This window comes from Symsagittifera roscoffensis, chromosome 1 (genome assembly GCF_963678635.1).
Source record: "Symsagittifera roscoffensis chromosome 1, txSymRosc1.1, whole genome shotgun sequence".
NCBI lineage: Eukaryota > Metazoa > Xenacoelomorpha > Acoela > Convolutidae > Symsagittifera > Symsagittifera roscoffensis.
In genome coordinates, this window is record NC_087062.1 from 32,844,054 (window position 1) to 32,869,147 (window position 25,094).

The 25,094-nt window shown below is 35.2% G+C and overlaps 1 protein-coding gene across 4 annotated transcripts; it reads right to left on the reverse strand.

The window, feature by feature from the left end:
* Positions 1–5,950: 5,950 nt before the first annotated feature.
* Positions 5,951–15,721, reverse strand: LOC134856550 (fructose-1,6-bisphosphatase 1-like). Of its 4 annotated transcripts, none has more exons than XM_063872838.1 (5): positions 15,590–15,721; positions 15,003–15,426; positions 14,148–14,294; positions 10,539–10,676; positions 5,951–6,441 (listed from the first exon to the last, which is right to left on the reverse strand). In XM_063872838.1, exons 2-5 carry the CDS (start codon positions 15,417–15,419, stop codon positions 6,136–6,138), a joined length of 1,008 nt encoding a protein of 335 aa, XP_063728908.1. In that variant the 5' UTR covers positions 15,420–15,426; positions 15,590–15,721; the 3' UTR covers positions 5,951–6,135. The 4 variants fall into 4 exon arrangements, with proteins under 4 accessions (XP_063728908.1, XP_063728902.1, XP_063728894.1 ...); XM_063872832.1 differs by having other exon boundaries at positions 15,003–15,433; positions 15,590–15,717; XM_063872824.1 differs by having other exon boundaries at positions 15,003–15,488; positions 15,590–15,713.
* Between the last annotated feature and the right edge of the window lie 9,373 nt (positions 15,722–25,094).

The window sequence follows — 25,094 nt, forward strand, 5'->3', positions numbered from 1 at the left end:
AAGCTCTCACCCCCCCCCCCCCCCCCCCGATCAAACTCCAATTTTTGGTTCAAACGACACGAAATAAGGTCTTTAAATCAATAAAATGTCAACTAACTCACACTAGTTTTCAATTAAAAAAATTTGTATATACCGCTTCGATAACGTTTGCTTATTGCAAGCACAAAAAAATTGCTATTACTTTACAGAGAAAATCAATCAACATAGGACACACAAAAAAAAGATGTTAATTGAATCAGTTGACATCCCAACGAGGATCAAGATTTCATAAGGTTTTATCGTACAACAGTCACAAAAGAAAAAAAAATTCAGGAAAAATTTTTAAGCGTTCTGCTAAGAACATAGGACACAAAAAAACGATGTTAATTGAATCAGTTGACATCCCAACGAAGATCAAGATTTCCTAAGGTTTTATCGTACAACAGTCACGAAAGAAAAAAAATTTCAGGAAAAATTTTTAAGCGTTCTCCTAAGAACATAGGACACAAAAAAAACGATGTTAATTGAAATAGTTGACATCCCAACGAAGATCAAGATTTCATAAGGTTTTATCGTAAAACAGTCAAAAGAAAAAAAAATTTCAGGAAAAATTTTAAAGCGTTCTGCAAAGAAACCAATCTAGCAAAATTTAAATAATAAGGAAGTTGATATTCTCAAAACTAAAAAAAAAGGCTAAAAAGAGGCTTAAAAAGGCTGAAAAACACTGTAGAAAAGTATAGAAACATAAATAGCAATTTTCAAAATAACTTTCGAGAAAACTGGGGAAAAATTGAAAAAAAAATTTGGTTTGTGCAATCAAGCGCAAAAAAAAACTTTATTTAAAATGCTGCTCAAACTATAAAATGAAACTAATCACAATATTCAAACAAATAATGAGCAGTTAAAGCCGACAAATTTAGCCAAAAATTCGTTCAGTAAAAAAAATTGACAACTCTATAATTGACGCAGAGGCGAAGCGGAGCTTCGTCCCACTTGCGACACAACACAAACACAAAAATACGTCGAAAAAATGTTGAAAAAAAATTTTAATGAACCAAAAAACTTTGTATTTTTTGATGAAAAACAGCCAGGGGCCCAACTAACACTGGAGGTACGCATTTGATATTGAATAAAACAATTTTAGTGATGCGGCAGGGAAAATGTGATTTCAAAAATAAGACTGATTAAAACCTTACTTGTTTCTCTACTAAAATAAGTGAGAAGAGTAAAAAATTTTCAGACAATCAATTTTCCCAAGGAGATAACATTTCTCTTTAAAAACATTAAGGAGTCGTCGCTTCTACAGAAATACTTATCGCAACTGGCTCTTCTAATTAATTTTTTAAAAATCTCACATTGGATTGTGTCACTTTCAAGAAAAATCAAAGCTTCTAAAAAACGGTCTTAAGTTCTAAAAAACAGTTTAAAGAAATTCCTAACTCTATAATTTTTACTGCAACAAGCGGGTTGTGGCCGCTTAGACAGAGACGATTCCCAAAACCGGGTCTATCAATTGAAAACAACCTGTGATTTGGCACTGTATTTTTCGGGTAAAGTCAAAAAGTTTCCAAGAAAAAGGTCTAAAAATTTTGACTTGTTTGAAAAACTTCAAAAATTCGACTTTGCCTAAAACCTTAGTGGTTTCTCTACTAAAACAAGTGAGAAGCCAAGTACCTGGTTGTAACACACTTGCTTGTCGCAAGGGTAAAGCGAATGAAAATTGAATGAACGTGTCTCCAATTAAGTATAGGCAAATTCAACACTTTGGTTGGATCTTGGGCCCTTTAGTTGGATAGCGCCAGATTATTGGAACACAGAGGCGAAGCAGCACTACGCAAATAGGAACAAAAAATTCCAAAAGCAGCTCTAAAAAAAACAAAAGAAATCCACCTAACAATTAATTCGCGAGACTATTATCTGGGAAAGTACTTGGGAGCAAAAAGCTGGCCTCAATTCAACTCGAAATGAATATTTGAGCGCCTTAAAATTTAGATTACTTTGCTGCTCTAAAATGAGATGCATTTACGCGTCAAAGACAACTGCATAAACAATTCGGTGACTTAACACAGCAGAGTTGCACTATAATGGTCCACTTAGGTTGCCGAAAAGGGTCTGAACACTACGAATACTACGGCTCTGAACGCTTGCCTGTTTAAGTAAGCTTCTGAATGAACAGCTTCTGCTAGCCTCAAGAACGTCAAATCACTTTAGTTTATCATAGTATTTATTATCAGCGTTAGTTATCATAGTAGTTTTAAAAGTTTATCAGAAGGAAACTTTTCCGGGCATATTCTCCATGATGAGAAAAATGGCTTACAATTTCGGTGCCAATGAGCGCATGGCTGGAGATGATTGTAGATCACTCTCAAAATGATCCTTCTTTGGAACAGGTTTCTACTTTTTTCTACCTGCTTTCTGAACCAAAAATTTATTCTTTTCGTTCGACAAAAGACAGATTTTAAACAAAGAAAGCCGGTTAGTGTGCAAGTTGCACAGAATGTTCCGACCATCTTTCAAAAAACAAAAAAAAAGTTTTTTTTTTCAAATTAGTGTCGTTTTTTTTCTGTGTGGTTTGATAAAAAGATCTGAACGAAAAACAGAACTTAGGCATAGTCGGCAGTCATGGTAAACTAGGCCAATTGTACCACAGTTTTTGTAGAAAAACGACTATAAAAGCAAAAAAAAAATCGTAAAAAATTGTTATAAACTTAACAAGAATTTTTTCCCATTTTTTGCAGAAATTTTTTGAATTTTCTTGAATCCCAAAATAGCGTTCAAAAACTAAGTTTACCCGAGTAAAACTAAGTTTTCACGGCTTAAATTAAGCTAAATTAATTCGTGTAATCCTCCGCACGTAATTCTTTTCAAGTGTCATAGAAAAACAAAAACGTTAGACAATGTCGAGTGATAAATTAACAGAACTCCTTCAAAGTTTTCAATTCTTCTTCGTACCATGAAAAAGATTATCTCTGAGCTTCATAAATATACTGTGCAATGACAGTAAAACATTGGTGATGAGGATATAATTTTTCCGAAAAGTCAAAATTAGCTTGAATCGACGCTGATATGAGTCTGGAACAATGTTTTGCGAAAATGAACTCCGATTGCACAGGTTTTGAATGAATATACCACAATTCACCTCCTGCAGAATAACTACAGCAAACAATATATTTTGCAAAGGTTCACAAATGGCCAGAAAACCAACGGTTTTTTCTCTCTGCTCACTATTGAAAATAAAATCGAATTTTCTAGTACTAGGTTTGTATGCAATTGGCTTAGATCGAAAAACACCGGAAAAAGATCCATTAAGAATTAAAATCTAAATCACAAAGCTGAAAAATTCATCTGTCATGAAGCGTATTCAGATAGCTTGCAAAATGTTCGAGAAAACCAAAAAAGGTCAGTCATATCCGTTTGAAATAACATGGAAATTATCTCCCCACAAACAACGCACTACAAAATGGCAAAATTATCATTCAAGTCTAAAGCAAACCGATTTAACCACATTTTGATTTTAACAACTTTGAGACCAATGGCTTATTGTGAAAAAAATCTAAGTGACTAATGACAAATACCTTCAAACTCGATCAGTTGGATTTTGAAAATTTCTTCAACGCATACTTTTTAACACTCAGAAATAGGAGATATAGTACGAGGGGTAAAATTGGAGCTGAAAACATTGTCCAAAAAATTGTCAAGAAAAAAGGCAAAAACTTCAATCATAAGGAACAATCAGCCGGCCGATCTCTGAACTCCTTTCGTTGAATTTTGAAAAAGACCAACAGCCTAAAAATGAAACAAGCTCGATCTATATTCTGGCTCCATGTATCTTAACAGCTGACCAGAAAAAACTATGATAACACGGCATGTTTTACTATGAAAAATACCCCATTATAAGACAGTTAACTCGCAGTTATAATGCAAGTTCATGAATAATCATATTTCATAGGTTGGGGAGATGATTTTGTCGGTTTAAGATCAGACCGTTGATCTGACCTGACCATCTTTCCAGTAGCTATTTAGGACATTAAAACTATTAAAAAGGAACCTTGAATTTTCCGCCCCTTCTCCTTTTATAATCAGTTGGAAGATTTATCAATTGAGCAATTCCAGTTTTTAGTGTAGATCCACCCGGATCTCGACCAAAAACTCCAGATCTCGACCAAAAATGGGTATGTTTCGATTGCCTTGGCAGACGAAAAAAAAATCAATATTTATTTGACCCATTTCAGATTAGTTTCGAGCGGCGTGACTAACAGTGGGAAGTGTAATGATGATCTCAACTCTCTTGATAGGAAAAAAAGGAAAGAAAAACTAATTTCTTATTGACAATTAAATTTTCTTCGTCGGCTAAATTGTTTTGATCAGTAGAAAAAATTGACGTGGATTTCGTCTTGATTGCAATAAAAATCGGGAAGTTGCAACTCATTTCATATGCAGGCTTAAAAGAAACTAAAAAACAATTCACTAAAAAACTACGTCCTGTTTATTTTCGCCTGTTTTCAAAACTCAAAAACTCAAATATAAATCTCTCAGTACTTTCGCTTTTTCAGTCGAGGATCTTTGATTGGGTTCTTCTCAATTTTGAAGGGAACAAACTTGATCTCCGGACTTTTGTATTTGTATTTCGGTTCTGAGCTATCTTTATCCTCTCGTTTTTCCTTTTCACTCTTCGACTTATGACACACCTCAACCTTGACCTTTTTGTTCTCATTCCGATCTGATTCTTCTCTAGATGTTTGTCGCTTTGTTATTTCTTTTTTGTACACCGAAGTCACAGGATCTCTCTTAATTGCACGTGAACTAGTAGGTTCTTGTGATTTAGTATCACACTTCGCCGCAGTAACTTTTCTGGCACTTCCATACTCCAATCGCAAATCTTCGTCAATTCTAGATGAAATGGTACCAGAAAAAGAACTACAAGAATCGCCTTTGGATCCCAACTTTGATGCACTTTGCTGCTTCCCATTTGAACAATCCGAAAATTCAGTCCTCGAAGCCGATTCAGTTAATTCCGTACTTGTATCGTTATTCCCACTGGCTGAAGCTGATCCCTGAAATGTACTGTCTTGGCTACTTGTTTCTGATTCTCGTTGTAGCTCCATTTGTGAATTAAGATCTGGGCTTTCGGCGTCCTCAAATATGGCAAAGGGGTCATCCTCAGGGTCAATTTCAATTTCCTCTACCGGCACTGACATGTTCTCAAACACACTACTGATGCAGTCATCCGTTAATGGCAAATCACATTTTAGAAATTGAGGCGTTTCAGAAAACTTCGAGTGATAAGAACCGACTTGTAGGTTTGTAGCTTCTTGCTTCATCATCGTCTTCAGATTCAAATCTGGTTTTGTTTCGAAATCACCATCATGACACCATCTTGTTTGATTTGGACTAGCATCTGGTTCTACTTTTATGTCATTTGCATCAATTTGCTCTTGTTTATGGGCTAGACCTACCGTATCACCTCTTAAGCTCTTCATGCACTCAATCTCATAAGCATCAACATTCAAGAGAAATTTGTTGACAAACTTCACATACTGTGGCTTAATATCTATCGCTTTCTTGAAATGAATAATTTGAACTGCTAACTTTTCTCTAGCTAGACTAATATAGGTACTGTGGGACACAAAAAAAGTTCCTTCAACAGTGACGGATGCTGACCACTTCATGGTACAGGGATCGTAGTCAAAACCAACAGGGTAGCCTAAGAACGAGTCAGACATTCGAATCATCATTGCCCATGGTGTTTCCTCAGAAGTTGGTTTCATTGGTTCACCATTGCGTTGGGAGCCAACGCCAAATTGAGCGTAGTTTTCGGTTTTCATGGTAGAAAAAACTATGACCCTGAAAGACTTTCTAAGGAATTGAAACATGTCCAACACCCTTGATTGACACAAAAGTAACATGTCGCAGAGCGCAACATAATTTAATCAATGAGAGCTTTTGATATGAATCATCTTCAAAACAAAACTATGAGTAAAATATAAATTTAACATTCTAAAATTCACCGGCTACAAATTCACAAATCAAGCACCAAGTAGAGAAACACTTTCACAAAAAATCACTTTTAACATATTACATTCCCCAGTCATTAAACAGCATTCCAAGGTGCCAACATTGGTCATCTACACTCAAGATCAAGATTGCTTGTGCCTCCTAAGAATCGAACTTCTTAATGAAGTCCTCAATTTCCGCCACATCCTCTTTAGAACCAATAAAAATTGGCGCCCTTTCATGAATCGATTTTGGCTTTATTGCGAGGATACGTCCACTGCCTTCCGAAGCAGCACCTCCCGCTTGCTCAGCTACGAATGCCATGGGATTGCACTCGTAGAGCAGTCGTAGTTTGCCATTTGGGGCCTTGGTATTCTTTGGGTACATGAAGATACCTCCGTACTTAATGGTTCGGTGTAAATCAGCTACCATTGAGCCAATGTATCGCGCAGCATAAGGCTCACCGGTCTAGAATATGTACAAAATTCATGATAAAAGAAACTAAAATTTGGATTGAGTTTATATAGACTTTGAATTCTTAAACTTTATGTTGAACGACAGCAAATTGCAAATTAATCTGGTACGCTAGAAGAGCAATTTGATTTCAAAAAAAAAACTGAAAAAGAAGAAAATACTTACCAGGAACAATAAATAAAACTTACAGACGTGGCCAAGTTTCGCATAACTTACAGAACAATGATACCTCACAAAAGCAGAATCGCAAGCCAGCAGGAAAAACATGAAAAGACAGCAACTAAGCCCAAAAAATAGAAAAAAAATTATAACACAAAAACAAAGAACACCATAACAAGGATTTGATAACTCGGCGTCGAGTGACGTTCATGGTATGGAAAACGCACAGAGCAATACAAGCGGCAGTATGAAACGCACAGGAGAAATAGAGCTTCGCATCACTTGCGATAGAAAAAGAATGAGCCTACAACACGAACAAAAAATTTCAAATTACCAAAAATTGCAAAACTATCCAAAATCTTGGATCTGAAATGACTGCACCTTCGGCTTTTTTACGGAGCAGGCGAAGCAAAGAACCGCGCTATATGCCATAGGACACATATATAGCAGAAGAAACAAACAAACAAAAATTGAGATGAAAGACTTCGAAAAAATTGATCGACTAAAATTTTCTTTAATTTGCCTTGATTTAGTCTTAAACAAAAATTTCTTTGAGAAAAGAATACCAAGAAGTTAAAAAAAATGTTAAATAAGAATCGAAACAAATGAAACGGTGACAAATCTGACAATTCTTTAGCAGATACATTGCTTTTTTTGGAGCAAATACTCTTTGTAGAAAAACTTTCAACTTAGGGTAAAATTTTTTGCTTCTATAATTTCTCAAAAAATGCCCATGTGTCGATATATTACAAGTCGAAACCAAGTCGAATAAGGAGAGAAAAAAAAGAAAAAAGACTGATATACTAAAATAGGAGTTGGTAAACTTGCAACCAGTATTAACAAAAACTCTGATGAAACTGACAAACAAACAGCAGCCATAAGTCGGCGTCTATGCCATAACAGCGGCCATAACTTCTTGGAGTCTATGCTCAAACGTTATCTGTTCTCCATCTTTCTGCTCGTTGACGAAAGTAGAGAGGACCGAAATTGCAGTCATTCTGTGAAAAAAAGTGAATTACGGGGGAAAATTCTATTACCCCATTGCAATACGCTTGCTTATCGAAAGGGTATTGAGTATTGCAATACATTTATCGAGCAGCTATTAAGCAGACGAAGCTTGGGTAAACTCTCGTTGAGCCGCAAATAAAATTACAGTCATGAAAAACATAAGTTATTCTGAAAGTCTAATTGTTATCCTTCAGTTTCCGGAGACCAAAGACAAAACAATCAGACAAACGATAGGCCGGCTGATTTTTTTAAAACCACATAAGTTGAGAACAATAACACAGACTCAAATCTAGGACCTTTGCCGTCCCAGGGAAAGTCGATACCTCTAGACCATAAAAACTGCAAAAATTCAGAGCTATAAAACGCACAACAAATTTTGCATGTAATAACTTGAACTGTAATAAACTTAACTAGCGGATACCGCACCTCCGGTGCTTCAAATTTTCAACAACTCAAAAAACTATTCTTTTAGTGTACACTGACAGCACCCAATTACAGGGATCGTAATTTAAAATTTTGCAACGTTTTTTTTTTTTCAAGTTTTCTATACACATTTTGAAGAACCATAAAACTTTGTGAAGTTTTATAAAAGTTCTTCGAAAAATTAAAATGAACTAAAAAACGTCACATCTGGGAAACTAAAAGCAATTGAGCACTCGCATTTGGACGCAATATATGCAGCTCCTGAGAGTAACTTCAAATTTGTAAAGTTTTTCATTCGTTTTTTTAATTCAAATTTTGAAAAACCATAAAAATTTGTGACATTTTTTTTAATATCTAAGTTTATAATGAATTAACAAACGTCACATCTGGGAAATCGAAAGCAATTGAGCAGTTGTATTTGGATGCAAGATTTGCAACTCCTGAGAGTACTCTTACAGTACCCAACTACAACGTTGGAAATTCAAATTTTGAGAAACTTTAGGTTAAGTTTTCTAAAAAAGAGGTATCTTTTTTGAAAACCAGAAAAAATTCACATCACAGAAACAACCAAAATTTTAGCAGTTTTTTTGATGGCAATATTCGCAATCTTTGAAAGTATACAACTACAGGGTTGGATATTTCACTTTCACGAAATATTTTGTAATTTGAGTTTTCTGAAAATTACCAAAAAAACATAAAAATCGTCGTATCTTTTAAACAAAAATGACTTGGGCATTCTTAAACGGAGGCCGAATTTTAAACCCGTGAGATTACTCTGACAGCCCCCAACTACAGGTTAGGAATTTCAAACTTTCAAAAAAAAATTAATTTAATTTTCATGAAAATGTTTTTGAAAAAATCACAAAAAACGTCATATCTGGAAAACTGCAAGACTTTGAGCAGTCCTATTTGAAGGCAAAAATCGCAACTCCAGAGAGTATCCTGACAGAGCCTCACTACAGAGATGATAATTTCAAGTTTTGTGAATTTTTTTTTACCTAAGTTCTCTGAAAAATTTAGAAAAAAATCCTATAAAAAAAATCATATCTCAAAAACTACTAGAATTTGAGCGGCCATAGTCAGAGGCAAGATTCGCAACCCCCTGAGAGTACCCTCAAAGATTCTAATAACAGGATTGAGCTCTTCAAAGTTTTGGAACTTTATAACATTTTTTGTGTTTTTTTGAAAATTTTGGATAAAATCATAAAAAAACGTAATCTCAAAAACTACAAGGATTTGAGCAGTCATATTTGGCGACGAAATTAACAGCTCTTGAGTGTACCCTGAAAAAGCCTCACTACACAAATAGTAATTTCAAGTTTTGTGAAATTTTTATATCTAAGTTTTCGGAAAAATTTTGAAAAAACCAAAAAAAAGTCATTTCTCGAAAACTATAAGGATTTGAGCAGCCATAATCAGAGGCAAGATTCGCAACCTCTGAGAGTACCCTCACAATATCCAACAACAGGATTGAGATCTTCAACGTTTTGGGAATTTTTTAAAATCTAAGTTTTTGAAAATTTTTCGAAAAAATCATTAAAAACGTTATATCTCAAAAACTACAAGGATTTGAGAAGTGATAATTGAAGGCGAAATTCGTAACCCCAGAGAGTACCCTGAACACCTAACTACAGGGTGAGAATTTCAAAAATTAAGAACTTTTTTAAAATTGAATTTCTAGAATTTTTTGAAAAAATCTCAAAAGTTGCCTATCTCGTAAACTAAAAGAATTTGGTTATTCATATATGGAGGCCAGAATCGCAAAACCTGGGAAAATATCCAATTATTGGGTTGCTAATTTCAACTTCATGAAATTAACACTGAATTTAAGCTGGAATATCGAAAAAACGTTAACTATCACAATATACGATATAGCTTCAACGTTAAAAAAATCTTTTGTTAAACATGCAAAAATAATACGTTGAAAAAGCTGAAAGATGGCGAGATAGTGAAGCACGCATTCAAATATATAATTTAAATATATAATAATAGATTGCGTAAACTAGGCATTTCAAAAATCTCGCGAATTTAAGTAGTTAACAAATTTCTGATTAATTAAGATACCGTTATGAAACAAATATCTTTGTTCAGTTCAATAGAGGAATTAAAAAAGCATCAACTGTCTTAGCTTATTACTAATAAAATCTCAAATCACATGGTATTATGATGCTAATGCAGCCTACTGATCAAAAGTGCCACCAAAAGCAGCACATTTATTTGCTACTTAAGTTGGGAAAAAAGTTGTATCGTATTATCAGACTACGCTGCGCTCGTGTAAAAATGAAACCAACTAAATCAGAGTCGGGATTCGAAGGAATTCGACCCCGTTGGCACCATACAGGTCCCCTATTATGATATATATAACACACAAAACCTTTATAAAGGACGCCAAAAACTAATTATTGACAAAATCAAAATTTAGAAATTTTCTCACTCAATTACCACTCAAGATCCACATCTTGAACATAACCACTCAAAGCATTAGAAAATACTAAACATACCTCGGGAAACTTCTTGGAGTCTATGTACTTCTGAACTCCAGTGCTGAGGTATTTGTAGTTTCCTTCGTTAGTACTGTAGATTTTGCCCTTCGGTTGAATTTTCATGTCCGGGTCTGTCAGAACGAACTCACCTATAGTCTAACAAACCAATTGATTAAGAACTGCACGAAAAATAGAAACTACACATGACCCTGAGTTATCATGTTTTTTTTTAAAACTAGTGTTGTTTTCGTATGCGGTCAGATGAAAGACCTGAAAAAAAAAACAAACCTGAAATGAGATATATTCGACGCTCACAGTAAAATAGGCAAATTGGGATAAGGTTTTCGTCAAAAAATGACTAAGAACAAAACACAATCAAAATTTTTTAAAAAAATCAAAAAAAAATTTTATCATTTTTTTTGCAAAATTGTTTTGAGTTTCTTTTTACTGCAAAAATGACGATAAAAGCATGGAGAAAAAAAATAAACTTAGTGAAATTTTATGTCTTCTACTTCTATAACAAACCTGCTCGCTAGCTTTAATTGCTCGAAAGTAGACCAAAATCCAAAAACCAATTTTTCTGGAAACTGGGAGAACTTTTCGAATTTTTTAATTGTTGTTCGAGTTACGATTGAAAGGACTTTCATATGCAATATCACCCGAAGCACTCCGTTGATTAATTGTGGTAAAATTTTTGGGAGAAAAACATAACAAGCCTGCTCGCTCACTTTTTTCGTTTGAAATTAATTATGAAAAACTTCAAACCGGTTTTTCTTAACACTGAAGGAGGTTTTTCAAATATTTCAAAGTCGTTCAAAATCACGATAGAAAAGGCTTTAATATATATCACTCGACCCGTTCGATGATTATTTGTGCCATTACTTTTCAAATTATCGAAACAAAAAGTTCAAATAAGCCTTGAAAATAAAAATTTTTGCTGAGACGGAATCGATCCTACGACCAGGAGATTTAAGGTCCCCTGTCCTCCAAAAAACAGTGAAATTGTCCCAAAGTTGGCAGTAAAAGTTGCTAATTATGTTTAAAAAGAATAGTTGTACTACTGCACTACGCTCGCTGAAGCTCGTAAATGTAACTAAATTGAAAAACTAATGTGTAAAGTTTTAAATTTGATAATTTTTGTTTGCTATCACAGTTGTTGTAAATTTTCCCTAATTTATAACTTTCTGCTGGTGTTTATATAGCTCTCTTCTTACACCAAGAAACGACACTAATTGGAATAGCTTAGTAATTTGAAGAATTTTTCTGAATGTGGTCGGAACATGCTGTGCACTTGCACAGCCACCGATTTAACTTGCATATTTATTCAATTAACTAATGATTTGTTCAAATAAAAGAATGGTATTGGCTGGAACCCGAGTTTGAGTGAAAAATCATGTTTGCAAACAGCACGCAGAGAGCAGTAGAAAGAAGAGTAGCCAGTTGCTATGCAAGCAGCATAGAATACAATGCTGATTTAAAATATCCGAACAAAACCAAAAAATTCAAACGCGTTTTTCTCGAATTGAGTCAGGATTCGACATAAGGTGAAAAAAAATCTCTTTAGAATTTTACCTGTATTAATAAGAGTATTAATATGGGTGAAAATCTCAATGAAAACTTCATCGCACAAAAGGTCATTTGGCTTCTTTTATTTAATCGAAAATTACGCAAGAAAGAAATTCTAGAAAAGTAAAATCTCCAAAACTCTGCATAAGAGAATATATTTTTGCTTGATAGCCGAAAACGGTCAGTTTTACAATACACAATTCAAAATCTTACCTTGAAACAAATCTCAACGTTTTGCGCGAAGTTTTGATGATTTCGGCCTTTTAGGAATTTTTTGAGCTATGTTTTTTGTAATATATTGTTCTTACTAATTAACTAGGTAGTTTAACTTAATTCTTGATTAACTAAAAGAAGCCAAAAAGGCCCATTTGTGCGGTAAAATTTTGGTTGAGGTTTATGCAAAACAAATTGCCCCAAATTAATACTGGTGAAGTTCTAACAACTTGTGTTTTTTTAATCTTTTGTCTCCTCCTGACTCAATTGGCAAAAAAACGCGTTCGAATTTACACAATTTGTTCGTGTTTTCCGGATAACTGAAATTAGCTTTATATTCAGATATCAATGATTGAAGAAAGCAATTCAAAAACAAATTAAAAAACAAGCAAAAAAATGATCAATAGGGCTTCAAAACGCAAGGAAATGCAAACTTGAATGAACAAGCTTTGAAAAAATAAAAAAACTTGCTCGCTACGGGATTCAAACCCCAGAGTTAGGGCCTAATGTCTAAGTGTCTGCATCACAGTAACGTACTGTTTTCAAATAATAGCCACTGAAAAAACGGATGAAACACATGCTATTAAATTGCCAATGCTTAAAGGCTATGCAGGTAAAGTGCAAATTTGTTCAGCACTCTTTTAGGCGAGTTAGGTTAGACTTGTAAAATAAAGCGAAATAAAACAAGAAGTATTTACGAAAGCTTTCATGTTGTTGATTTTTCAGCAAAGGGCAATTGATTTAGGAGACGAAACTGTAAAAATGACGGGTAATAGTAAAAAAAAAAGAACACAGAGGTGAAGCTGCGCTTCGCAACACTTCCGATACAAAACCAGAAAGCCGCTAAACTGAAAAAAAAATGAAAATTTCGAAAAAAAACAGATCTATCAAAATATCAAAACGAATCAGGCTAGTTTTAAAACAAAAACATGCCAGGACAATAGCACGTGATATTTGCATCGGAAGAAAAATTTCCAAGCGGTAACAAAGCCGAAAAGACTTTAGCAGAAACTCTTTAGGCCGAAAAAAACAAGCCTTATCACTTAAAGAAGTTAACAAGTCCCCCTACCCCTCAAAACACACACACGCACATACAAAATTTTTCAGTTTGTCAAAAAATGCAATATGAGACCATTAAGCCGATATAAATTGTGCCCGACACGTGTCAAGCCGAAAGCAAAATGTGCGATTATTTCTTTAAAGATTTTGGCAATTTGTGTGTGAGATCCAGTGAGCATAAACATTATGTTTACCTTGAAACGACGCAAAAAGCAGAAGTCAATCAAAAGACCAGAAGCAACTACAATTTGAAAAAAGTACAGCAAAAAACAATAATACGATGTTGCAATTGAAGCGAAAAATAATAAGCTGACAATTTTTCAGCGAAATATTTCCCGTTTAAAAAAAACAACAGGTTCTGTCAGTTTCGAACCCAGGACTATTGCCGTACCAGGCGCACTCGTAATTTCCAGCCCAAGTGTGCCGGAGACGCAAAAAAATTTGAATTCAATATGAACTGAATCGAAACTTACCAATTCTAATTATGATCATTCAAGGAACTTAAATATTTACGGAAAAAAAGTCTTGCACACGATTGCAATACCCCTGCTTATCGTAAGGGTAATAAGAAAATCACAGTAGATAAATTCGTAAGATTTTTTCATATTTTATGTGGAATCGGAATCATGGCTGAAAGGTCTTCAATATAATACTTCACTTGAACATTTACGAGCTTTTTTGAGGTAGTTTCAATCGGGCGGAAAAAACCCAACCTACTCGATCGTTCCTTCCAGCCACTTCGTGACGTGGTCGAAACAGTAATAGTATAAAACAGCAACGTGATCTTACCGGATCATACATGAATCCGTGTACTCCGGCATCTTTGAGAGCCAGCACTAGCATAGTTGCACTGCCGTACAGAGTATATCCCGCGGCAACAAAGTTGTCACCAGGTTGGAAAACATCAGCCTCCTTGAAGTCTTTGGAGGGATCGGGCTGCAAATTAATAAAAGAAGGTCACCATCTTTACACACAGAGGCGAAGCTTCACTTCGCAAACACTAGCGAGAACTAAGAAGCAGCTCTATAAAGGGCAATAAGAAAAATTGGATATAGGCCTCCAATTAGTAAATATTCGGATATGTCTATGATTCCAACCTGTGACCTAGAGATTAAGAGTCTCACACACTAACCACTCAGACACGGGAACTTAATAGGCAGCAAAAACTAGCCACAAATAAAGCAGAGAACAGATTTTATGCAATTTCCAATGCTACAGAGAGTTTTCCAAATAAGTGAACACTTTTAATAAACACATTTATATGCGAGTTAGGTTAGAAAAAAAAGGTTCGTTATAATACACCAAGCTGATCACTAGTGTACATAAGCGAACGGATGGTGATACTTTCAAGACCTATTATGCGCCCATAATACAAATCTTTAAATTTTGAAACGCAGTGAAAAAAGTATAATCTTGATTTGCTAGAAGGTAAAATCTGTCTGCCAAGAGTTCTTTGTATAAACCTGAAACTGGAAAATGCTTCTATTTTTAGTCGCCAAATAAGGAAAAACATTTTTTGCAGCAAAAGTGAGGAACAAAACGCCTGATTTGTTTCATGATCAGGTTCCTTTTTCCGTACGTAGATGTTTATTCGAGCAACATGCATTCTAAGCCAACTTAATCAAATACTAGCAATCGACTGACCTTTTTCAAAATTCCAAATATGGAGCCAATAGAGGCGAGACATTCAATGTTACTTGATCCGTCCAGCGGGTCAAAGCACACAATATATTTTCCCTGCTTCTCATTGGCGGGTGGAACTCTGATCACGTTCTTATTCTCCTCTGAAACCATTCCACAAACAGTGTACGAAGCACCCAGCATGTTAATCATAGTTTCATTAGACAGTACGTCCAGCTTCTTCTGGTCATCTCCGGTAATGTTTGTGTCACCTGCCAGACCGTAAATCTGATGAATGCCCGCTCTGTTTACTGCACTCGAGATTGACTTAAAAGACGTTAGAAGGGAACTGAGGAGGATTGTGAACTCTCCTGTAGCTCCTGGAACCTCCCGTTGGCGCTCAATGATGAAGCGACTAACAGTCATACAATTGGTATCCATCGCTAGTCTAGAAACTTACGGTTGATATAGAATTTGAATTTACGAGACATGAGTATGATAGCTGGTTACCTGGTACAAATAATTGTCAAAATTATTGCCATTAACATTAAAGTATTTAAAAAAATTTGCCGAAGGGACTGATGTCTATTTCAGGGACCCAACTATCATACTTGTATGCTTATCACAGACGGAGTAACAGATTATAATGCTTCACATCAACTGTACTTGGAAGCAGAAAGAATACGCTCTAAAGTACGCGGCGAATAAGATTATTAATCGTCCAATAAGAACTTTCATATAAGGCGTGTTATATAAACTCATTTGAATCTACCATCAGGAAATTGCTGTCAATCGACAAGCATAGAGTGACCTTATCAAATACACGCCACTTCATAATTATCCTTAAGCCATCACTGGCACGTATATCAACTTCGAAACGAATAGAAAAGTGTACAGATTCAGCTGCGCCTTGAAGGTGTATTTTGATTATCTATGTTCGCGAAATTGGCCAGTTTGGCAAAATCTGATATTAATTAGAGCAAAATACACAGAGAATAGAGATACAGATGAAGAATAATTAGAAACAAAAATACCATTCAGTTTTAGTTTTTTAACAACCTGAAAGCAAAATTTATCCAAAGAAAAGTTCCCACTTGATGAAATAAAAAAAACGCGATCAAAATTTGCAACGAAAGAAAATATCAAAAATTAGTGGCAATACAAAAACCAAATTATTCCAGAAAAAAATCATACATATTACACAGCGGCGAAGCTGAGCTTCGCACCACTTGCAATACAAAGTGAATGACCATGATTCCAAGCAATTAAAGAGACTAATCAAAAATTGTAAAATTCTTCACTAAAACTACCTGCACCATTAGAAAATTTACAAGGAGCATAATGATTGCTACAAAGAAGCCTAACCTTCAAAAAAGTCATTTCTGCAGAACTAAGCCGACAAAAATAAGCAGACAACGATAGTCTAAAAGCTCCGAAATTTTTCAGATTGTCAAAAATATCCCACTGGAATCAAACTACCACTCTTTGTCGTCTCAAGCATAGGTTTAATCACAGTGCCGAAGGTATTCAAAATCTTATGTAATTAAATATTCAAAAATATGAGTTAATAAATATTCAAAATCAAATTTGATAAATTTGCAAATTACAGAACAACTGTAAATTACAGTAAAAACTGTTTCAATCTCAATAAAAACACATTTTTTGAACGGGAAGCCAAAAAAAAACACAGCCACATAACATACCTGAAATCATGAAATTTTTTAATTAATCAAAAAATTAATTACTACCGAACAAATCTAGTTAGTTATACTTCGAATTCTACAGAAACTGATCATGACAGCAAGTGAACATGACTGCCTGTATTTATTATTGACTGTAAGAAAAAGTTATTACGAGAAAAAAGTCTAGCTCCCGATTTCAAGACACTTGCTCTCGCGTGCACAAGCAAGTACGATATGAATGAACATCTCAGCTTAAAAAACATTCAAAAGAAGCCAAGAACATGACTAACGACTCCCGATACAAAATACAATGACTATGATATCGTCGGCAAATCAAAAAAATTTTATAAAAAATTACAAAAATGGGACTCAATTACCTGCACTATAATAAAGTATACAAACAGCAATCGGAAATTAAAAAAAAGACATCTTTGTCGTCATAATCATGGGTTTTACCACTGCGCCAAAGGCGCAGAATAAAACTTAAATTTTAACTTGTAACGTACCTCCGGTGCTTCGAACTTTTAACAACTCATAAAAAAACCGAAAATGTTGGACATAAAATCAGCATCCTTTGAGAGTACTCTGACAGCACCGACTTTCAGGGCTGATTTTGAAAAAACTTCTATTCAAGTTTTTTCACTTCAAAATTTTTAAAAACCATTAAGTTGTTTATATTTAAAATCTTTGAAAAACTTTCAAATCTTTGAAAAATTAAAAAACATCTCATCTCCGAATCTAAAACTAATTGGGCAGTCGCATTTGGACGCAAGAATTGCAACTCCTGAGAGAGCTCTTACAGTACCCAACTACAGCGTTGAGAATTTCAAATTTTGAGGAACTTTAAATTAGGTTCTCTAAAAAAAAACTTTTTAGAAAAAACCAGAAAAAAACGTCATATCTCGAAAACAACCAAAAGATTTGAGCAGCCACAATCGGAGGCAAGATTCGCAATTCCTGAGAGTACTCTGACAGCCCCCAAATAAATTCAAGTTTTCTGAAATTTTTTTTTAATAACAAAAAACGTCATATCTGGAAAACTACTAAGACTTAAGCAGTCAAATTTGGAGACAAGATTCGCAACACCTGAGACCTTGAGAGTACTCTGACAGCCCCAAACTAAACGGTTGGGAGATTCAAATTTAGAAGAAACAAAATAAAATTTAAGTTTTCTGAAAACTTTTTGAAAAAAAAATCACATTAAACGTCAGATCTCAAAAACTACAAAAATTTTAAAAGTCATATTTGGAGACAAAATTTACAACTCCTGAGAGTACCCTGACAGAGCCTCATTTTAGAGGTGGGAATTTCAAATTTTGTGAAATTATTTATATCTAAGCTCTTTTAAAAGTCTTTTTAAAAAATCCTAAAAAACATCAAATCTCGAAAACTACAAGAATTTGAGCAGTCATATACAGAGGAAAGATTCGCAACTCCTGAAATTCCCCTCACAATTTCCAACTACAGGATTGAGGTCTTCAAAGTTTTTGAATTTTTTCTAAATCTTAAGTTTTTAGAAAATTTTGGAAAAACCATATAAAAAGTCATATCTCGGAAACTATAAGGATTTGAGAAATAAGATTTGAAGACAAAATTCGCAACCTCTGAGAGTACCCTGACATCCCCCAACTACAGGGTTGCGGATTTCAAATTTTCAGAAACTTTAAAAAATTAAATTTTTCTAAAAATTTTTTAAAAACCTCGAAATTGCCGTATCTCGTAACCTAAAAGAATTTGTTTATTGATATATGGAGGCCGATATCGCAACATCCGGGTGAAATCAGACAGCATCTCACTATTGGGTTGATACTTTCAAACTTGGTGAAATAAACACTGGAAAATCGAACTAACAAGAAAATCGAAAAGAAAATCTTAACCATTGCAATATACGATATGGCTTAAACGTGAAAAAAAATTCTTTTGTTAAACACGCAAAAATAATACGTTGAAAAAACTTAAACATGGCGAGATAGTGAAGCCCGCATTCAAATATATAATAGATTTATAATACGGCAAGTAAAACACTTCACGTTTTCGCGTGCGAAGTCTATGAATAAAGTTCTTTACGGAAAAAAAATCTTGAAATACCCTGGCTTATCGCAAGATCTAACAAATACGATACCAATAACAGAAGATGAGCTGAATAAAATTCGTCATTTATTTGGACCCATCTCAATTTTTCAAAAAAAAAAACTTTAATTTACCTCACTTCCACTTCGCCTAACATGTCTCAAATAACTAAAACCTAGCGACAGGAGAAATAAACGGAAACAAACGTTTGAACGAAAATTAGTCGGCTAAACAAAATGAACTCGAAAATGATTTTGTCGAAACCTCTCACTTTTCCACACTCGAAGTTTAGACTTGGGCAGTCCTACGCGTTGATAGGATGCGGCAAGTTAAGCGAACGAGCGCATGAAGCACATCCGGTGCTTCAAACATATTATTTAACAAAGAAATTGCTTTTTTAAGTTATATAGAAAAGCAAAATTATGCAAACAGAAATTGAAAAGTAGGCCTTGAAAACTAATAAGAAAACGTCCTATCTAGGAAAGTAAAGGCGCTGAGCAGTTTTTTGAGACCACAAGTAAACCTCCTGAGAGTTTCCTTTTCATGTTTCCGTTTGCATACCACAAGTAAACCTCATTTTCATATTTCCGTTTTCCGAAAACTTTGTTAAATAAAAAAAGCCCGTTTATAGAGCTATACCCAATTATATAGTGGGAATTTTAAACTTTGAGAATCCTCAAATCTAAATTTTCTGAAGCTTTTTTAACGACTGTGACAACCCTGCCAGCAACCAACTACAGGGTAGCGAACTTCAAGTTTTGTGAAAAAATCTTTGTATCGAAATTTTCGGAAAAGATTTGAAAACTTCAGAAAAAATCTCGGATTATAAAAGAAATTGAGCATTCATATTTGGATGTAATATTTGAAACGCCTGAGATTATCCTGAAAGGACCTCACTAAAGTTATATCTTGGAAAAAATCAGTTTAGCAGTCGCATTTGGAGGCGAGACTTGCAACCCCTGAGAGTATCCGGACAACATCAAAATACAAGGGTGGAAATTTTAATATTCGTGAACTTTTCAAACTGAACTTTTCTAATAACTTGAAAAATCAAAAAAAATCGTTATATCTCCGAAGGTAAAATAAAACGAGCAGTTAAAATTGAAGGAAAAATGTTCAAATTCTGAGACTACCCTGGCAGCGCACCCAGCTATAAGGCAGTAAAATCCCAATTTTGTGAAATTTTTAAATCTCAGCATTTTAAAACCCTCTTTTTATAAATCAGAAAATCTTCTCGGAAATTGAAAAGCATTTCAGCAGTTGCAATTATAGCCAAAGTTTGCAACCCCTGAGAGTATCCTGACAATACTCAACTGCAGAGGTGGGAATTTAAAATTTTTTAAGGCAAATTTTCGAAAATTTTTAAGATCGTAGAAGGACCCAAAAAAACTTTTTTTTCCATTTTTTCTTCATTAAGATATATAGTATACAACTCATGGAGAGTTCACAGGCCTTATTTCATCATTACCTGTCAAAGGTGTGATGAGAAAATCAAAAGTGAGCCGAAATGGCCATAGCCAAGAATTTCACCTTGGCTCAAATTTGAATTTCTCAAGTTCTAGAAATCGCATTATAGCGAATAAGGGCTTGCTGGAAAGCTCTTATCAATGAGTAGACGTGAGACGTGCATCAAAAACTCAGCGTTGAAAACAATCTTGGGTTAAATTCTAAACCTAAATTTCCTTTTCACTGCCAAAAAGTGACATTTATAGGGCTAGAAAGTAAAATTGTTAAAACATAAAACAGCTCACAAAATTTTTTTAATCTTAAAAATAAAATCACCATCGTGATCACCGCTCAAAATGGGGCCTTTTCAAGCTAAAAATTTGTCTGAGACTTCTGTAAAGTGCATTAGACACATTTGAGGTTTAATTTTTATAGGTTTGACGTTCAGATTAAATCCGTCAGTAAAGTTTATTCTCATAGAACGACATGTTCGAGAGTATCAGTATTCACTCCAAATTTGAAGATCATGAAATGACCCAAGTATTTTTCTAAACTTGACTAATTGAGGTTGTTTTATACGCTTCATGAAAAATTTAATAACATAATTTCAGCTTTATAAACCCAATAGATGAAAAAATTAAAACTGAGTAAAAAAGCCCTAACCCCCTAAAAAAAATCGGCTCAACTTCGATTTACTCAGCTTTCAAAAAATGCATTATGATGAACAAGGGGTCATTGGAAAGCCCTCTTCAGTGCACAAACATAGAACATTAAAAAATTCAAAGCTGTTATGTTTTATAGCTGACCAAAGGCTATCCCCCCCCCCCCCCCCAAAAAAAAAGTTAACTTTTCAAAAAATATATATTTTTTCAACTTCACCATTTTTAAGCCAGCAAATTATGTTTTCATGCAAAATTTTTATCTGATACCCTTCTAAAGTTTAGTAGACATCGATAAGGACCCCTCTAAAAGGTTTTATGTCCAGATTCAATAGGTCAGTGAAGTTTCGCCTAATTGAACGCATGTTGGATTGTATCAGTTGTCATTACAAAACTGAAGATCGTAAAACGACCCAAAAAAAATTATTCCATTTTTTCTTCATTAAGATATAGTATACAACTCATGTAAAGTTCACAAGCATTAAACACTCTTGAGGAATAATTTTCATAGATTTGACGTTCAGATTAAATCCGTCAGTAAAGTTTATTCTCATTGAACGACATGTTCGAGAGTATCAGTGTTCACTCCAAAATTGAAGATCGTGAGTGACCCAAAGATTTTTTAAAGCTTTTTACTAATTGAGGTTATTTTTTAAACTTCATGAAGAGTTCACTTACACAATTTCAGCTTTCTAAACCCAATAGATGAGAAAAGTAAAAGTGAGTAAAAAAGCCGTAACCTCGAAAAAAAAATCGGCTCAACTTCGATTTACTCAAAAGTTTGCATTATGATGAACAAGGGGTCATTGGAAAGCCATCTTTAGTTCCTAAACATGGGATATAAATAAAGTTCATAGTGGCAATGTTTTATAGCTGACCAAAGGCTATTTCCCCGCCATAATTCGACTTTTCAAAAAACAGTTTTTTTGAACTTCACCTTTTTTAGGCAAGCTGTTGCAAAGCAAATGTAGAGTATAGATGCATATAAAACAAGAGTATAAATACATATAAAACAAGCGCAGTTGGCCGAGCGGCCTAGAGACAAGTCTCTCACGCCGGTCAACCGGGTTCGAGTCCCCCCATATGCAGACCTTAAAACATGTAGACCCGAGGGGCTATATCCCCATTTGACCGTTTTTTACTGTTTTTTGGTTCTAATTCGGTTCAGCCTTGATTAAGGCTGACCGCTAAAAATAGCAATTTGTCTCAAGGACATTACCGACCTGTTCTTATGGCTAGCTTGCGCCGATTTGTACCAAAAACTAGCAGATGATAAAATATGTTGTATGATGTTCTGATCAATAAAAAAATGCCGAAATTTATCTATTGCCTGAGTTATTTACCGAGAAATATCTCTTATTAATTCACGAATTTGGATTCAATTATTTTCGTTTGGAGATTAGAGCGGCCACATTGTGGCGCCCCACAAGGGACGAGCGCATAACGGCGGCGGGATATTTGGATCACGTGACAATCGGGGTAATTTTACCCAATCGTCAACCAGTTCCCCACGTACCCCTATTTCCACCTGGGGACTTCAACGCATCAAATTAGTGTCGGAGCTTGTCCAAATTTCCCTTTCAAACAGAAACCGGCGGCAAACTACAACATCACCACCAGCTTCTCAATGGTGATATTACAGTCGGCGAAAACAACTTAAGCGACCCTGCCGAAAGTAAAAAATTCTCACATCAGTCTTATTCGTCCCAATTTAAAGTCGACCATTTGAACCCAAGTTACCTCTCTTCTCAAAGACAGAACTGTGCTCAACAACAAAGTTTCTGCTGCGCGGGGATCGGTGAGTCCGGTATCCAGACTGTCGATTGTTAAGTCATCTGCAGACGTTTTGTGGAATTTAGAGAAGGGATCGCTGCACAATTTCTCTGCGACTGACCGAAGGTTTGACAACCCGAAACCGGTGACCGCCCAATCTCCAATTAAAACTGTAAGACTCGACTAGTTTAAAACGTTTAGATCGTACTATAAATTTATATACAATGTCATATATGCTAGAAATTTTCCCGCAAGCTAGCCCCCTGTAATTTTTCTCAATTCCCAAAACTTTTGGACAGTTCCGTTGAACTGAAATATCTTACAGTCGGTACAAAGACAAACTGACTTGACATTTTTTCTCGATACCAAAAATATTTGGATATATGTGAACGGAATATTAATCAGTGAAATCGGAACATAGACAAGAGGTACTGGACTAGTTTTTTGGATTTGTTTATGACTCGAACCTGCTGACCAAAATTTTCTGAAAAATTTTGTGAAAGTAAAAAATTGCCAAAAAATCCTCAAAATGTCTCCAGAATTCCGCGAAACTGTGCTGTGAGATGACACTAACCTCATGTTAAGTGGTCTGGTAGCGAAATATCAGGCAAATTAAGTTGAGTTTTTTCATTCTCAGGTTTCTTCCGCGTGTGTTGTTGGAACTTAACCAATTTGCTTGATCCCCCACCCACCATTGCTGAAACTGAAAGCCAGTTCGCTTTGAGTAAAACAAAGCCGTTTCAGCCCGTCCGATTATTGACTTCGTTGCGTGACAGTGAAGTTAAGTGGTCAGGTACGGTGATATTAAGTGAGTTAAGTTGAATTCTTTCATCCTCAGGTTTCCTACTTAATTTTCCAACCCCATTGGTACTTAAGCGTAACGAAGCCGTCGCATAGGTCCCCTAAGTGTATGGTATTCATTCTAGGAGCAAGTTCTTTGGATCACGCGCTCCGAAAAGTTCCCGCTCCGTCCCAGAAGCGCGTCAAAGATACTTGCTTTACGAAGCCAGGTTTAAGTTTGAACTTTAACGCTAGGGACTCTCAGAAAACAATACAGTACTACCTTCATCACTTCTTGTCGCACCGTAACGACCTTGTAATTTGGCACGACGCCATTAATAACTCGATAAGTAGGCACCGCAGTAACAATAACCGCAAGCTGAGTAGTGAGCAACTTGTCAATTTGTTATTAAGGTATAGGACAAACATTTATGCAATCGTATACTGTAGACGGAACGGAACCGAGGATATAGAGAAAAGTTTAGTTTCGACAGGTAATCTCGTTAAGAACGTCATTAAAGACTTTATCTCTAAGCGTAAGGCTAAGGACCAGGTACTAATTGAGAAGTACAAACAGCTTCACCAGCCTCCTTCCCTTGAGATAAAGACTCTCCTCCTTCTAAGGCGATATAGCGCTAATCTTAACGTCCTTAAGACACGTAAGAAGCGGAACCGCTTACCCCTCAAAGCTCGGAAAGCTATAAGAAATAGGCTTCAGGCACAAGCTTTGAGACGTCAAGTTCCCCCGTCTTGTAAGCTAATGTTGATTTACTAATGCAAATTTAATTACGTACCAAAACAGTATCTCATTTTATTGATTGTTTTCTAGAAGTGAGCATCCGTAGAATATTGTCAATTTGTGAAAAACATGGACGAAAAACTTCAAAGTAAGATACGCAAGTTATTCGAAACCCGTCTAAATTTAGAAAATGAGCTGCTTAAAGGTCATTCATTATTACTTGAGTACATTGAGAATAATAGTCGCACTACAAAAATTGATAATGCTGTTTACAAATATAAAATTGCGTTGGAAAAAGCTGTCGACGTCAATGAGCAATTAATTAGGTTAGCGGGAAAAACGGAAAACCCTGAAAAAATTATTGCTCAGCAAGACCTTTGGCTTAAGAAAGTAACCGAAATGAACGATAAAGTAATGCATGAAGCTCAGAGTTACAAGATGAGCCTTGAACCTTCGTCATTTCCAGCAGCCGGCATTACAGGAAGCAAGGGATCTTTACAACAAACTAGGTCTGAGACATCCTCACGCTCACACAAAACAAGAGATTCAGAAGCACGAGTATCTGAAAACAGGTCTAAGGTCTCTAATAAGTCTAAGGATAGTAGAAAGCTTGACTCACATAAGTCTGATAAATCTGCTTCCACTCGTCATACGTCGACTGTTCGCACTATGTCATCAAGTGAGAAACGGCATGAATTAGCTTTAGTAAAACGACGCCATGAGGAACTGGAAAGGCAGTATCAAGTGTCTTTAAGACTTAAAGAGCAAGAGAACCGTCTTAAGTCTGAACAAAGTCAGCTGGAACTAGAGCAATTGGCTGTAAGTAATAAAAAGCAACTAATTGAAATGGAACTGAAAGCGTTTGAACTTGAGGACAGTTCATCTGAGGTTAGCGAGAAGGTAGCGGAAAGTAACTCGACAGGAGTAAGTCAACCTATTTCAAAAGTAGCAACCGATCGGACTAATG